At 38.6% G+C, this 15,726-nt stretch overlaps 1 protein-coding gene across 2 annotated transcripts; it reads left to right on the top strand.

Annotated features, from left to right (window-relative positions):
• Positions 1-2,721: 2,721 nt before the first annotated feature.
• Positions 2,722-10,446, top strand: LOC100179878 (hemocyanin A-type, units Ode to Odg-like). Of its 2 annotated transcripts, XM_026836371.1 has the most exons (11): positions 2,722-2,812; positions 4,974-5,087; positions 5,146-5,268; positions 5,329-5,490; positions 5,550-5,656; positions 5,787-5,931; positions 6,199-6,321; positions 6,553-6,742; positions 7,941-8,070; positions 8,241-8,435; positions 10,006-10,446. In XM_026836371.1, exons 1-11 carry the CDS (start codon positions 2,746-2,748, stop codon positions 10,345-10,347), a joined length of 1,698 nt encoding a protein of 565 aa, XP_026692172.1. In that variant the 5' UTR covers positions 2,722-2,745; the 3' UTR covers positions 10,348-10,446. The 2 variants fall into 2 exon arrangements, with proteins under 2 accessions (XP_026692172.1, XP_002128425.2); XM_002128389.5 differs by lacking the exon at positions 6,199-6,321 and having other exon boundaries at positions 10,006-10,405.
• Positions 10,447-15,726: the final 5,280 nt, after the last annotated feature.

The following is a 15,726-nucleotide window of genomic DNA, read 5'->3' on the forward strand; positions in this document are numbered from 1 at the left end:
AAAAAACAGTCGCTATACACGGGTGTTATACACCTCTTGTCAGCTTACGAGTAACCAAGTATGTGTTACTTTGTCGGTGATTTTTTTCTAGATGGTTTATGTGTAACTTATAATTTGGACTATACTCATCAGTGACCACTGGGTTGGAGCAATTGTCGTGTCTTGCCCAAGAACACATACGCTCGCAATGGTAGCAGAGACGAGCCTTGAATTCATTACCTCTGAGTTGGAGGTGTGCGCGCTTACCAACTGATGTGCTACGGCGCCAATATATTCACTACATTATATGGTAGAGTAGAGAAAGATGATGTGACACCGAATTAAAACATTTGTATATCAAAAGTATTCTGCAAGTTGTAGTTAACCTATAGAGACTATGCCGAAACTAACCGACCAGGTAAAAAACTGCGAAATAGTAAGGTACTAATTTTGAATGTCGCAAAAATAATACAAAAGCCGATGAAACTTTGTAGCTTGCGAGTGTGTACTATAGTTTCATAGCTTCATAGAACAATCGTAGATACTTCGTACAGTTTGATTTTGTCTCATAAAACTAGTTTTAGTTTTGTAAAAAAACACTGAGATATAAACATGATGAAAATAGGCAGGGGTCAATATGATTTTAATTTGTGACAAAAACAACAAAAAATATCGGTTTAAAGTTATATATATAAAGTTTACATAGCAAAGAAACTAGCACAGCCGGTTAAATTCGGTAGATTAAATACAAGTTGCAGAATACAGTTTATTGTCATTTTAGTGTGAATTTCAATTTAGTGTCCCATCTTCCCCCACATTGCAGTTTTGCATGTTTTTATTGCTTTTAATTTAGTAATTTATACCTCATGGGTTATTCAACTATAAGTTACTGATATAATAAAAAGATAATATTTTGAAAATTTATTTTTAAAATTCAGTTATTTGCACTTGGAGATAAGTTACGAGAAGTATAGCTTATTGTTCGAAAAACAGAGTAGTAATACCCAATTTGTGACAAAAATGTAAACTTTTTCAATACGTATTATCAAATTTCTGATATTACAAGTTCATATACATTTGTAGGATACAATATTTATCAACTGATGTTCGAACAATACCCATTATCGTTCAAACTATAGCAGTAGGGCAAGAAAAGGAATGTTTAAACTTGCTTTTCAAAGCGTTCAGTATTATTTCGTGTTATTTACGTGTATTCCTAATAATAAATACACCTATTAATCAAAATAAACAATGATTTTAACTGTCCCATCCTATCCCGTGTTTTTTCGAATTTGTAAAATTTCACCTGTTGTGCGGATAGTTAAATAACTTCTCGTGTGTTTTATTATATATTTTTTGAATTGTTGTCAATTAATAAAGGAATGATAGTACTAACTCGTGGTATTACCCAAAAAAACGCAATCTATTTTAATTTTGAAATATTTGGAAATTTGTGCTTAAGGGTCCCATCTTCTCCCACTTTCGACATAAGATACCCAATGGCATAGCCTGATAAAAGACAAGGATAGAACTCTAAAACTTCGGTCCTTTACAATTGCAATTAAAGAAATGCTGCAAGATTCATTTATGCCCGACAGCAACAGCATAAATATGCAGTAACTTTGCGACGATACCAGCACTTAAAGGTTCAGTATAAATAGAGGCCTCATCACTGCGTCACTTACTGTGGCGCCCCCAATATCTACTTCATCGTGTTTTAAACAATGGTTTTTTGGAGTGGCGAATATATAGTAGGATTAGTAGGATGGGGGAAGATGGGACACCTTTGGCGCATAATATCCGAATATCCTGATCGTGTTTTAAACAGTTAACAACGGTGTATGGGAGTCTTGAGCATATAGTTTTATATAATTCTTTGAAAGTTCCTTGTTTACTACCACATTGGACGAGAAAATAGAGTTAAAATGTGTTCCAACTTTCCCCACCCTACTATATGATTTTATAATCCTTTAGATGACTTTTTTACAACCAAATTGGTTAAGAAAATAAAAAGAAAACGTATCCCATCTAACCCAAACCCCACTATATAGAACGTTTTTTTTATCAAATAGGTACCCGGCGTATAAAAAGGTCCGTCTTTCTCCACTGTACTGAATATGGACTTTAATATTTTTACATCGGTATATGGCCCATGTTAAGGATGAGATATGGAAAATAATGTAATTCGTCCATTTTAAAATATTGGTAAACAAGTTATCTTTAAAACTAATCTATATTAAATGTGGATGTGCTGGAATATAAGAGTCCACGAATGAAAATCATTATAGGAAATAGACTATGCCTGGTATAATGGTCATTAGTCCGTTATTAACACAAAACAATGCCTCTCTGCCTGACACATTCAATAGTCGCTTTTTACCAAGTAATTTCGTGGAGTTCACGTATTGTTGTTTGAAATGTTATCGGTTGATTTGCAATGTAGGGTTCCGCTGTGCTTTGGGTTTGGTTAACATTACAATGTAGGCATGGCCTAGTATAGCTCTATTAAACAGTGTGGAAGTTAGGACAGTGTAGACTGCAAAATATATGACGAAGCACGGCCTACGTTTCTCTAGTATAGGCGGACGAAGCAATTAAATTCAACGCTGGTTCAGGAGGCCTTGCGATTACCTGGCGGGGTTACGCTAACGCTTCTATTAATACGTTTCTTAAGCTTCGTGTGGGTTTATTAAATTAAACTTCTAAACTTATTAAACTATAATAATATTACTTCAGGTTGCCTATACATTTAGTAGGTTTATCAATATGAAATGCTTGAAATTATTGTTCCTTCTTTGTTTGATGATTTCACAATACAATTTATCACATCAAAGTAAGTAACACATATTACCTAAAAATAAAATATATATAGTGGGGTGGGAGAAGATGGGACACCTTTAGCACAAAATATATAAATAGTGGGGTGGGGGAAGATGGGACACCTTTAGCACAAAAATATAAATATCCTGGTCGTGTTTTAAACAATTTACAACGGTCTATGAAAGTCGCACGGAAAAGGTCTTATAATTCTTTGTATGTTCTTTGTTTACTACCAAAATGTACGAAAAATGGAATGAAAAGGTGTCCCATCTTCCCCCAACCTACTAAATATCCTGATCGTGTTTTAAACAATTAACAACGGTCTATGAAAGTCGCAAGGACAAGGTTTTATAACTCTTTGAATGTTCTTTGTATACTACCAATTCGTACGAGAAAATAAAATGAAAAGGTGTCCCACATTCCCCCATTCTACTATATTAATAATTATCGAAGATATTACTATAAAGTTCGTTAAAACAAAAATTAAAGTTAAACGGTCGTTATAACTCGCTAATAAAAATATACAAAACTATACGTCAATTTCAAAAAAAGCATGAGCGCTGTACACATTAAATTTGATTATACACGCATTGATTATTTGCGTCATAATATGGATTGGCACATAGTCATTGGGCATGTATGAGGTTTAAAACAAGCTTGAATGTTAAAGAAGCACTTGCGCGTCGTACTTTAGCCTTTACGTGCGTCGTATTTTAGTCTTCACTTTCTGGATCGCGATACGCCATTTGAACATCACTGGTCTACTTCATACATATCAAAAAAATAGTATAGAGTGCATATAATTAAAAGAGTTTTTTTTTCGATGTTTGAGGCTTGGGTACATCGCTCGTGAGATGTTCAAAAAACTCTGATTCGCGCCAAAACAATTTTGGAAGCCAATGAATTAAATACAAGAAATTACTTGTTCACAGCAGGACAATGTATCGGGTTTAATATATTATCATAGCCCATTGAGCCCAAAATAGTTGCAAGTAGCCCCAATTATTTTAAGTTATTCAACCCAATGTGTGTAAGTATTATTATGGCTTATTCAATACATGATAAATGTAACTTACTTTATCCTCGCGTGGCGAAAAACGACAGTCACACGGGTTTAGCACCTCGTGCCAGCTTACAAGTTACCATGTATGTTACGTTGTGGGTGACATTTTTATTGATGTTTTTATTTTTTTATATATGGCTAATAATTTGGACAACCCATTAGTGACCAGTGGGTTAGGGTTAGAGCAATTGCCGTTAAGTGTCTTGCCCAAAGACACATACGCCCACAATAGTAGCAACGTCGATGTTACAGGCAGGCGCGCTTACCACTATATGCCACTGCGCCTGGCAACGTATTTAGTAATGGCATTATACAATATACATTACATTGTATATAAACACAACACAAGCCAAGTCTGTATATACTTCAATCCACGCAATAATTACCGGGAACTTGGAAAACCAGCAACAATATTTATTTACATTGTAGCCTATATAAACACAACACAAGCCAAGTCTGTATAAACTTCAATCCACGCAATAATTACTAGGAATTTGGAAAACCAGCAACAATCGTTGCTATTGCACAATATAGTTAGCGCAACTGCTTTGGTAGGTTCAGCATTCTATTGACTTATCTCACCAAAAATGGAGCAATGATCAAATTAATTAAACGACAAACAGATAAAAAAAATCAGCAAAACAGTAATCGTTAAACCACGAAAAACTTTTTGAGGAAAAGTGCCAAATAAAAGCGTTGGTGCTGAACAAAATAAAAGTTTCCTTCCGTTTTTAAAAACATTTAAGTTTTATCAAACATACATGTTTATGTATCGCTGGTTTTATGTTGTGCTGCTAAATCTATGCTATACACTCGTTATTGGCGTCATGGCACAGGGGTTAGCTGAAGATATCCTTCCCCTAACGTTATAGGTTCAATAGGCTTGTCGCTGCTATCATTGTGCAAATGCTAAGTGATCACTTAACAGGTTGTTTAAATTGTCGGCCATAGAAAAAGAACAGCAGCCATCCACAAAAGTAACATATGTGGTAGCTGACACAAGATGTGTGAAACGGAGCGTCCCTGCTATAGCGACTGTCATTTTCCGATCACGCAATAATAAAGCAAGTTAATTACATTTCTTCAAAAGATTGCTAAAATGTATTTTCAGAACCGCTAACAAGTGCCGTGATGAAACACGCCTTGTTTCATAGAAGCGACTTTCCTTTCAGTGACCTTACTTTTGATACAAAAGCAAGGGCGGTTTTCAACCCCAATTGTACAGGTAGTAGAATATTTCTATGGTTTTAGCGGGCATTTCTCCACGTGTTTTCGTGATACAGATTCAAAGTCTTGCCTTCAACGTTGCCAACATGGGAAAGTATGGACGCTGCAATCAGGTTGTTGTAGTTGTACATGTAGAAAAGGTTATATATTATCAACCAATGAAAAGTCGTGTACAAGAGGTACGACTGTTTTGGTTGTAACTTATTTAGTTTGCTTTTTCACCGTACTTTTTTTGTTAGCAATGTTCGGTGATTGGTCAACTTGGAGTTCATGCATTGTATCCGAGTGGGGCGGGGTGCAACATAGAGGACGACTTTGTAAAACCAAGTTAGGGAGATCGGCAAATAATAGATGTGTGGGTGCTGGTAGCCAATCAAGATCATGTTCAAAAGTTACCAGGGGTAAGTTGGCTATGTTGGGTTGTACTGCCAGTTACTAATCTGGTTAAACAACCTTCCAGATTTTCGAATTCGTAAAAACCTTTTGGATTTGACCGATGAAGAACTTCATGATTTTATTCAAGGATTCACTAAATTTAAACAAGATCATTCGCTCTTTGGGTACCTTGTAAGTTGGGTTGATACATATTTTGTTATGTCTAATACTGTGTCTTAATGCATATAGAAAGCTAATATAATGTGTTTGACTTTGGTCATAACTTTATGAATACAACAATTCCTTATGTTCTGTTATACAGAACATAGCTAAGTGGCATGGGTGGCCTAATAGATGTCCATGGTATAAACATCGTATTGAAGAACATAAAAATGGACACTGTAGCTGGCATAACCACCCTATGTTTCTACCATGGCATAGACTAATCATGGTGCAGTTAGAACTTGGTGAGTATATTACAAAGTAAAGGATACAGTGTTAAATGTTTAATGTAACTATATGTCAGACTGCGTGCGACCAAGAAATTTTATGTTACTTGAATGAATGACTTACTTTTTCCTTGCGTGGCCGGAAATCGACAGTCGTTATAACACGGGTGTTCATACACCTCGTGCTAGCTTACGAGTTACCAAGTGTTACTTCGTGCGTGATTATTTTTTATGTTTTTTTTTAAATTACTTTTAATGTTGCTGCTAATTTGGATAACTCATTAGTGACCACTCGGTTGAAGAAATTGCAGTTAAGTGTTTTGCCCAAGGACACACACGCACACAATGAAAGCAACGACAAGCTGCTGTGCTACAGCGCCGGACTACTTAAACTGAAAATTTTCACAAGTAACTTAGTCGTGCCACTATTATGAGCACATATGTGTGTTACACTTGAACAAGACAGACACAATTGCTCCGATTCAGTAGTCTAATCTCTAAATTGTCAGCTGTAAAGAAAAAGTACATCAATCAACCACACGTGGTAACTAAAAAGGAAAATTATTTGTCTATTCATTTTATGCCCAACGTTCTTTGTGTTTACTATTAGGAATATAAAAAAATGTTTGTTGTTTTTAGGCTTATCTCGTCACATGAAAAACAAAACGCTTGGAATTCCTTACTGGGATTGGACGGATCCTACTTACAAAGGAATTCCAGATTTAGTGAAAAACCCAACCATTTATGATCCCATATTAAAGGAATATGTTCCAAATCCATTTTATAGAACTTACGTACCAAGTCACCCCCTGGTTAACAATCAAACATTGTAAGTAATATTACTCATGCTTCAGGTATAAATATTGTCTACACCAGCAGTCCCTTCAACCGGTGTGCACTGTGCAACCTGGGATGCATCATAAAGTTTACAAAATTTAAGCGATATTATTCAGTTTTGAACTTTTAACAAATTTAGCCACTTCCTTCAGTTTTCCCTACATGAATTCTATATCTTACATCACTTGGAATTGCGGAACTAGTCCTCTCTTTATCCGCATACCACCTGTTCCTAATGATTTTGATTAGCCACTTATTCTTGTACACATTTTTCATTAATGGCGTCACTAATTTTAAGTTAAAGCAATCAGAGGTGCATGAGTTCGTCACAACAACTTTAGGGGTGCACCAACCCGAAAAGGGTTGAAGAGCACTGGTAAACCAACTTTAGTAACCACTACACCAGCGTTGTTCAGCACCGGTCAGCATATATATATTTTAAGAGGCTTTTAAATTAAAGCATCGCTTCCAAGGTGTAAAAACAACCAACAAATAATATCTAAACCAAGTGTTGTGAAGTGCTGGTATCGTAATAGATTTGTTCCGATTGAGATATTTGTACCGTGCGCTATTGCGCATGCGCCGAGATGGTAGTGCGCAGTAGGTCGGAACAAATACAATACCCTCCCGGTCGAAATTTATTACGAGCCTCCGTTAAAAACGTTCCAGTATTCGTCATAAAAAAAACATATTTATAGAATTTTCTACCTATTCAGCTTTGAATATGTTATAGCGCTACGTAATACCTTAAAAACAAAGCATTATTTTTTTTAAAAAGTGTGAGGATGAGTGTTAAATATAAAAAGTAAGGTCATAACTTGAATCATGTGAATATTAATGTTTCAAAGATTTTTGCGAAAAAAATAACTAACGCATACATCTATGTAGGTCACTAGCATGTTATTCATACAAATAATTTTAAAAAATACAGTAATATTTTCCTAATAACTTTTTTTAGGCGGTACGTATTGATTAGAGCTCGTATTTTATTTGTTCCGGCCGATAAGACATGCGCACGAGCATCTCGACGCATGCGCGATAACGTCTGTTAAAAATATATCAATCGGAAAGAATATATCTCGACAATGGTCAACGTGGTTATTTCTACACTATTCTTATAATGTTAATCTAAAAAGAACAAACCAAGAAGCATCTTTAGTGTAAAAATATTGATAACTTTTATTTGCTAGATACAACTACCGGGCAGTTGAAAGAGCTGGCTTCCTTCGTCACAACCTGATGCTCAAGAATATAATTCAAGCTGTTAACATGCCGAATTATGAATTTTTTGACATGACTGAAATTGATGCTCACGGCCAGGTTAGTTCAAATAATCATTGTTTTGAACCTTTATTACTTGTACTAGCTTTCACCCATAACGGCTGTCGTTTTGCTGCGGATTTATGTTTAAATTGATCTGATGTTATATACTGACTTTTTGAGCCATATAGAATAGAGTGTAGTTTATGATATTAAAGTTCATCATTCAGGTCCACAACTGCATGTGCGTGTCTAAAGGTGGCAACTGTACCTACAGCATGTTGAAAACTGCATACTCTTGCTTTGATTCCGCATTTTTCTTGCACCACAGCCAAATAGATAGGGTGTATGCTTTGTATCAAAAACTAAGACATGTTTTAGGAACACAAGATTGGACGAAAGAAAGTTTTTTGGATGCGTACAAGGTCGGTGTGATGTTATGTATTAAACTTGCAAAATGTAATGTTATAACCAAAAAAAACATGGACATATTGTTGTAAAGTACAATGGGCGAAGATGGGACTCTTAAGCACATATTGCCCAATATTTACAAAATCAAAATAGTTGACTGTTTTTGGGTAATACCACGAATTAGTACTATCACTCCTTTATTAATTAACAACAACTTAATAAAATATAATAAAACACACGAGGAGTTATTTAGCGATCCGCACAACAGGTGAAATTTTACAAATTCGAAAACACACGTTGGATAAGATGGGACAGTTTAAATTCATTGTTTATTTTGATTAATAAATGTATTTATAAATAGGAAATATATATGTAAATAACACGAAATAATACTGAACCCTTTAAAAATCAAGTTTAAACATTCTTTTCCTTGCCCTACTGCTATACTTTAATGTTACGCACAATATGTTATTGCAATTGGTATTGTTTGAACATCAAGTGAAAAATATTGTAACCTATAAATGTTTATAAAAACATGGGACTATGCGAAGAAGAAGAAACAGTTATTCCGCTAGGAGGCGATGACAAATTCGTTTCTCTATTCTATGGGGGAGCATTTAGTTTTACGGTTTATACCAATGTTAATATATGAATGTAGTAGTAAACAGAACGAAAGAACGTATATAACTGATCTAATGTAGGAAACATATTAATATTTAATTCATTTGTTTTACACTTATTAACACCTTGTAGCGTTACTTTGAGCGTTTTTCCGTATTTTTTTAATTTAAACAATTACCGACACCTAGCGGAAAAAGTGTCCCTTCTTCTTCCTTGTATAGTCCCATGTTTTATAAACTTGTAATAACAAAAAAATGAAAGTACCTTATAATAAAGTCAAACTGTACGAAATGTTCAAGGTTGTTTTTTAAACCTATGAAACTGGTTTAATCATTCACGCTCGCAAACTATAAAAATTCATCGGCTTTACTATGTTTTTGCGAGCATTTAAAATTAGCACCTTACTATTTTGCCTTTTTTACCCGTTCAGATTATACTGTTCCTACTTTATATATTTTTTTAATATTTAAAAACAGTAATTGACTTTTGACGCGCGTTTTATAAAGTTGTGATAATAATGTGGAATGATTTGTGACATTATTTGCCTGATTATTATTAAAGCGGTGTAGTATTCTATTACGCTTAGTATCGATCACAGCCGATGAATACAGATTCAAATGGTTTATTATGAAGTTACACACTTATTCGGTTACAGTATTTTTAGAATCCCAATCTATTGTCATAATTTTATACACGAGGCGATAAGTGTTGCACATTAACAATTTACAATCACTTGATGGCGTTAGCATTAAACCAAAACACTACAAGCGGGGTCTGTGAAACGAAAATTAAAAGAAGTCTTGTCTGACCAAGCGTCCCATCTTCCCCCACCCTACCATACATTAGACACACATGGTGTGCTCATCGTCAATGCCACCCATCAAAACTTAATTTGTAAACATAATGTGAAAGATGTTATTGTACGTGTATTTTTGTCCTCAGTATTGATTTTTTTTGTTTCAGCGGGAACATTTTTTTGATTTCTTTAACCGTCCAGATGTTTCTGGGTCATGGGATTGGCCGATGTCCCCGTTTTGTAACGCTTCAATGAACCCAAGTTACGTCACATTAAACGAAAACTCGTGGACCGTTGCAAACTCTTATTATTACCAAGAATTGTTTGGGTATAAGTACGACTCGTTTGATTTCGCTAGAAGAGATTGGAAACTTCTTCTTAAAGATTTAAAGCAGAGCTACGAAAGTAAATACTACGGGAAGGTCGTTCCTTATTTTTCGCACTTGGGAAAGGACCTGGGTGAAATATCTCATCAATCGATTTTCTTTACCGGTGACTGCACAGTTTAAGCAAATGCCCCTTATATTCTGCTGATTCTATCATCAAAATATATTGTTTATTAACTGGAAAATCTCACTGTATTTAGCATATAGTACATAGTAATGGGGGAAAATAGGACACTTAAGCACATATTGCCAAATATTTCCAAAATCAAAATAGATGACGGTTTTTGGGTAATACCAAGAATTAGTACTATCATTCCTTTATTAATTGACACCAATTTAATAAAATATAATAAAACACACGAGGAGTTATTTAACTATCCGCACAACAAGTGAAATTTTACAAATTCGAAAACACACGCAGGATAAGATGGGACAGTTTGAAAGCATTTTTATTTTGATTATTAAGTGTATTTATAAATGGAATATACGTAAATAACACGAAATAATACTGTACGCTTTGAAAGTTAAGTCGAAACATTCTTTTTCTTGCTCTACTGCTATAGTTTTTATCATGTTACTGTGGCCTTTCATTATTACGTCATTACATACGCTCCAGTAATCGTCACGCCATTTGGTTGTGTTGTGTGTTGTAAACCGTGACTATGACCTCTAACCACGTGACTGTGGGTTTGCATGTTAAACTGTGGGCAGATTACTGATGATATCGTAGCGAACGCACGTAAATACAAAACTGCTACATTTGGCGATCCTGCCAGGACCAAAAGAAAGACAGTCTAACAATGGAAACGTCGCGATTAGACAAGTTGGAGGCTTTAACCAGAGGGTTGTTAAAGGAAAACCTTGAACTACGGGGCGAACTGAGAAAATTAAAAGGTCTGGATTCTCGGGTAGAGGTTTTAGAATACCGGATCGAAGGCTTCGAAGAACCGACAGTGAGAGCTGAACCTACGCCACTTAGGCCGGAAGTACCACCCGGAGATTTTAATGGACGAAGTAGTTGGGCACAATACAAAATGCATTTTGAAAACATTGCGAAAGTAAACCGGTGGTCGGAGTCGGACAAAGGAATGCATCTTGCCGCGCACCTTACTGGAGACGCGGTCGAAATCCAAAACACGCTCACCGCTGAAGAACGATGGAACTACAACACGCTTGTCTCCACGCTGGACCAACACTTAAGTGAGGTGAACGCGTCTCGCGCGAGAGGCCAATTCCACGCCGCGACGAGGGTGCCTGGCGAGACTTACGTGAGGTTTGCCACGCGTCTACGCCATCTAATTAAAGACGCGCACCCGCAGCTTCCTTCCAATTGTCGCGAGACGTACTTGGTTGAACAATCGATGACAATTCTGTTCGCCGCCACATCGCCTCACCCATTCCAGCAACACTAGCAGATGCTGTACGAGTAGCTGAAAGAGTAGTGGCCTTTGACACTCGCCCAGGAGTTTGGTTCAATCGAAGCCAAGATGAGCGCGAGGCCGGTCGCGCGAGCAGGGACTGCACGGAGTATCGTCGGTCAACAACCAACGGTAGACCTGCTGGTCGACCTTTAAACGGGCGATAACTGGTGTGTGGGCCAGCACATCAGTTCAGGAAGAAGCGGCCGATGTTAAAACTTTATTTATTAATTGTGTTGTAGGTAGTCTTTGGACGCCTGTTTGTTTTTTGGTCGATACTGGTTCGTGTTGCACCATTTTAGATAAAACGGTCTTCGATCAACTCGGTGAAGGATGTGCCCGAGATCTCCAACACGTTCCTATCGAACTCAAAAGTGCTAACGGTGAGAAAATACATACGTACGGGTACGGCCAAATAAAATTAACGGTAGAAATGGCAACAGTAAAGTGTTCCAGAAATGTGGTCATCGCGTCTATTGGCTCTCCTCATGCTATTCTGGGAATAGATTTTTTAACGGAGGAAGTCGACCAAATAGATTTTCGCGCTAAGACGTTGGTGATTCAAAAACGGGTGGTGCCGCTGAAAGCTGGCCCGGTATCGAGCGCAAAAAGTAATGCCGCACCGCGACCATGGAAATACCGCGTGCCAGACCACCTTAAATGCCTGCTAGACCCTCTCACTCATATTACTCACCATCAGAGAGACCAGGTCGGTCGTCTTATTGTAGAGTTTCAGGATGTGTTCGCAGGTACAGATGGGGAATTGGGGAAAACCTCTCTCGTACGACATACCATCGACACTGGGGAAGCTAGGCCAATCAAGCAAGCTCCTCGCCGGTTGCCATGGGCTAAACAGGTATGGACTGAAGAAGAAATCGACCGCATGCTCGCGAAAGGAATAATCGAACCCAGCAACAGTCCCTGGGCTTCCCCAGTCGTGATGGTAAGAAAACAAGATGGCTCCAATCGGTTTTGTGTCGATTATAGAAAAGTTAACGCTGTTACGCGAAAAGATGCGTACCCGCTTCCACGTATCGACGATATATTAGATTCGCTAGGTGGCGCGAAATACTTCTCCACGTTGGACCTGGCAAGCGGATATTGGCAAGTCGAGATGGACGAAGCCGACAAACAGAAGACTGCGTTCGCGATTCCCGGAAGAGGTTTATTCCAATTCACAGTGATGAGTTTCGGATTGACCAATGCACCATCCACCTTCGAAAGACTGATGGAAAGAGTTCTTAGAGGTTTGTCATGGAAAGAGTGTTTAGTCTATATCGACGATATCGTTTCATTTTCAACCGATTTTGCGTCTGGACTTATTCGTTTGGAACGAATATTTAGGCGACTACGCCAAGCTGGTCTTAAGTTAAAACCGAGTAAATGTCGTTTATTCTCAAAGCAGGTCAATTTCCTTGGGCATGTCGTTTCCGAAAGCGGTGTTCAATGCGATGGAAACAAAACAGCAGCTGTTCGTGAGTGGGCTGTTCCGAAGTCCGTTAAAGATGTTCGCTGTTTTATAGGTTTCGCGTCGTACTATCGCCAATTCATCAAAGACTTCGCTACGAAAGCCTCCCCCTTAACTTTCCTGACCAAGAAGAGTAAAAAATTCGAATGGAACCGGGCCTGCGGAGAGTCGTTTTAACTTCTTAAACAAGAGCTGAGCCAAACACCTGTTCTTGCGTATCCTCAACGTGATAAGCCCTTCGTATTGGACACGGACGCAAGTAACACCGGGATAGGTGCTGTGTTGTCACAAGTCTGCGAAGGACAGGAGCGTGTGGTAGCGTATGTCAGTCGAGCCTTAAGCGACAGCGAAAAAAGGTATTGTGTCACTTATAGAGAACTTCTTTCCGCAGTACATTTCTGCCATCATTTTAAGCATTATTTATGGGAAGCTAAGTTTACTTTACGTACCGACCACGCCTTTATGGGAAGCTAAGTTTACTTTACGTACTGACCACGCCTCTTTAAAATGGCTTTTTAGTTTCAAGGAACCCGAAGGGATGTTGGCTCGCTGGCTTTCGGTGATTGGCACCTACACTTTTGAAGTGGAGCATCGGCCTGGCTCAAAGCATGGCAACGCCGATAGCCTGTCTCGCCAGCGTTGTGAGCAACGAGAATGCACAGATTGTCGACAGCTTCGGCAGGGTGAGTTCCCTTCTACTGTTTCAGCAGTCGCGGGGCGCCCAGTAGTGACCGCATCGTCGCTCGATGGATGGTCGCTAGATGATATACGCACGTGGCAAATTCAGGACGACGAACTTGGAGCGATTCTAAGGTTGAAAGCGATCAGCCAACACCGACCTGCGGCGTCCGACTTCTTAAGTATTACCGGCAGTAGAGATTACATACACCAGTGGGATGCGCTAGAGGTTATAGACGCGGTCCTTAACCGTGTGTGGACGACCGATGACGGACAAGGTGACGATAAGTATTTGTTGGTTGCCCCTCGGTCACTGCGTCGAAGGATTTTTAAGCACCTGCATGTGTTGCGCACCTACGGGCATCTGGGTATAGACCGTACCACCGACCAAATGCAAAGGCGGTTTTATTGGCCTGGGAAGCGAACCAATATTCGGGATTGGTGCAGGTGGTGCACGACATGTGCTAAGCGTAAACCCACCCATGGGAGGCACCGCAGTTACTTGCAATCAGCTATCCCTAATTACCCCATGGAAAGAGTGGGAATTGATTTTTTAGGTCCTCTGCCAGCAACAGAAAACGGGAACGCCTATATTTTAGTGGTGTGCGAATACTTCACCAAGTGGACGGAATGCTTTGCACTCACGGACCAGCGGGCGTGTACAACAGCTGATACGTTGGTGACTCAGCTATTCTGTCGTTTTGGAATGCCTAAGTTAATTCATTCTGATCAGGGTCGTGACTTCGAATCTCATTTGTTTCAGGAGATGTGCCGCTTGCTCGAAGTCAAAAAGACAAGGAATTCGCCTTATCATCCACAATCCTCCGGATTGGTGGAGAGGTTCAACCGGACATTGCTGCAGATGTTGTCGTCCTTCGTGAACGAAAATCACAATGATTGGGATATCCATTTGCCTTATTTACTGATGGCCTATCGTGCCTCTAAGCATGACTCCACTAATTTCACCCCTAATTTACTCATGCTAGGTCCGGAAGTCTCAGCACCCATCGACATTGTATGCACGGAGCGCCCGAGAACGAACGCCAACGTTGTCCGGTCCCGTATGTAGAAAACCTCCGCGATAAGATGCTGTCCTGCTTTACTTCCGTTCGTATGAATCTCCGGCGATCGGCGCAACGACAGAAGCGAAACTACGACCGTACGGCTCTGCCCATTTCGTTCAATCAGGACGATTGGGTGTGGTACTATTATCCCCCAATGGGGAAGAAGAAACTGGGAAAAGGTTGGATGGGACCATTCCTAGTTACCCGAAAACTGTCGGAGAACTTATACGAAATACAGCGATCCGAACAGCACCACACCAGAGTGGTTCATGTGGATCACCTACGGCCTTATCATGCAGAGTTCATGCCGGCGAATTGGTTGAGACCAACGGCGAACAGTGATGAGGTAGAGCATGGCCTACTCAATACACGGCCTAGGAATACACCGAAACTGGTCAGAAAATAAGAGGCCTATTGACGCGAATAATGCCCATTATAATACATTGTTACGTCATGGTTTTATGAATGGATTTCCTTCATTTTGAATGCAGTTTGCAGTTGTTGGTAGGTTCAATACCAGTTCTAGGTTGTTTTAACTTACAGTTTATCACAGAACGTGTCGCCGGGATATTTTCTTGTTTAGTTAAAATCATACCAGACATATAAAGCAGCGCAAAAGGTTTATTAGTATATAAATATCAGTTTATTAAGCATACAGAGAGACGAGCAATCTGATTTAGTTTACCAACACAGAAAACCTACGTTTTGATTATATTTAATTTAGTAGACAGGCATTTGGCAAGTTTTATAATGCAGCACACCTTTATAATTTTATTTAGATTGAATTGTAAGCCACCAGAATTATTAAGCAAGCTATTTAAGCATGGTCAATAGGTGTACCGTAGTTGGATAAAAATATTTGGATAAGGGTACC

Source organism: Ciona intestinalis, chromosome 10, assembly GCF_000224145.3.
Source record: "Ciona intestinalis chromosome 10, KH, whole genome shotgun sequence".
Taxonomy (NCBI): Eukaryota; Metazoa; Chordata; class Ascidiacea; order Phlebobranchia; family Cionidae; genus Ciona; species Ciona intestinalis.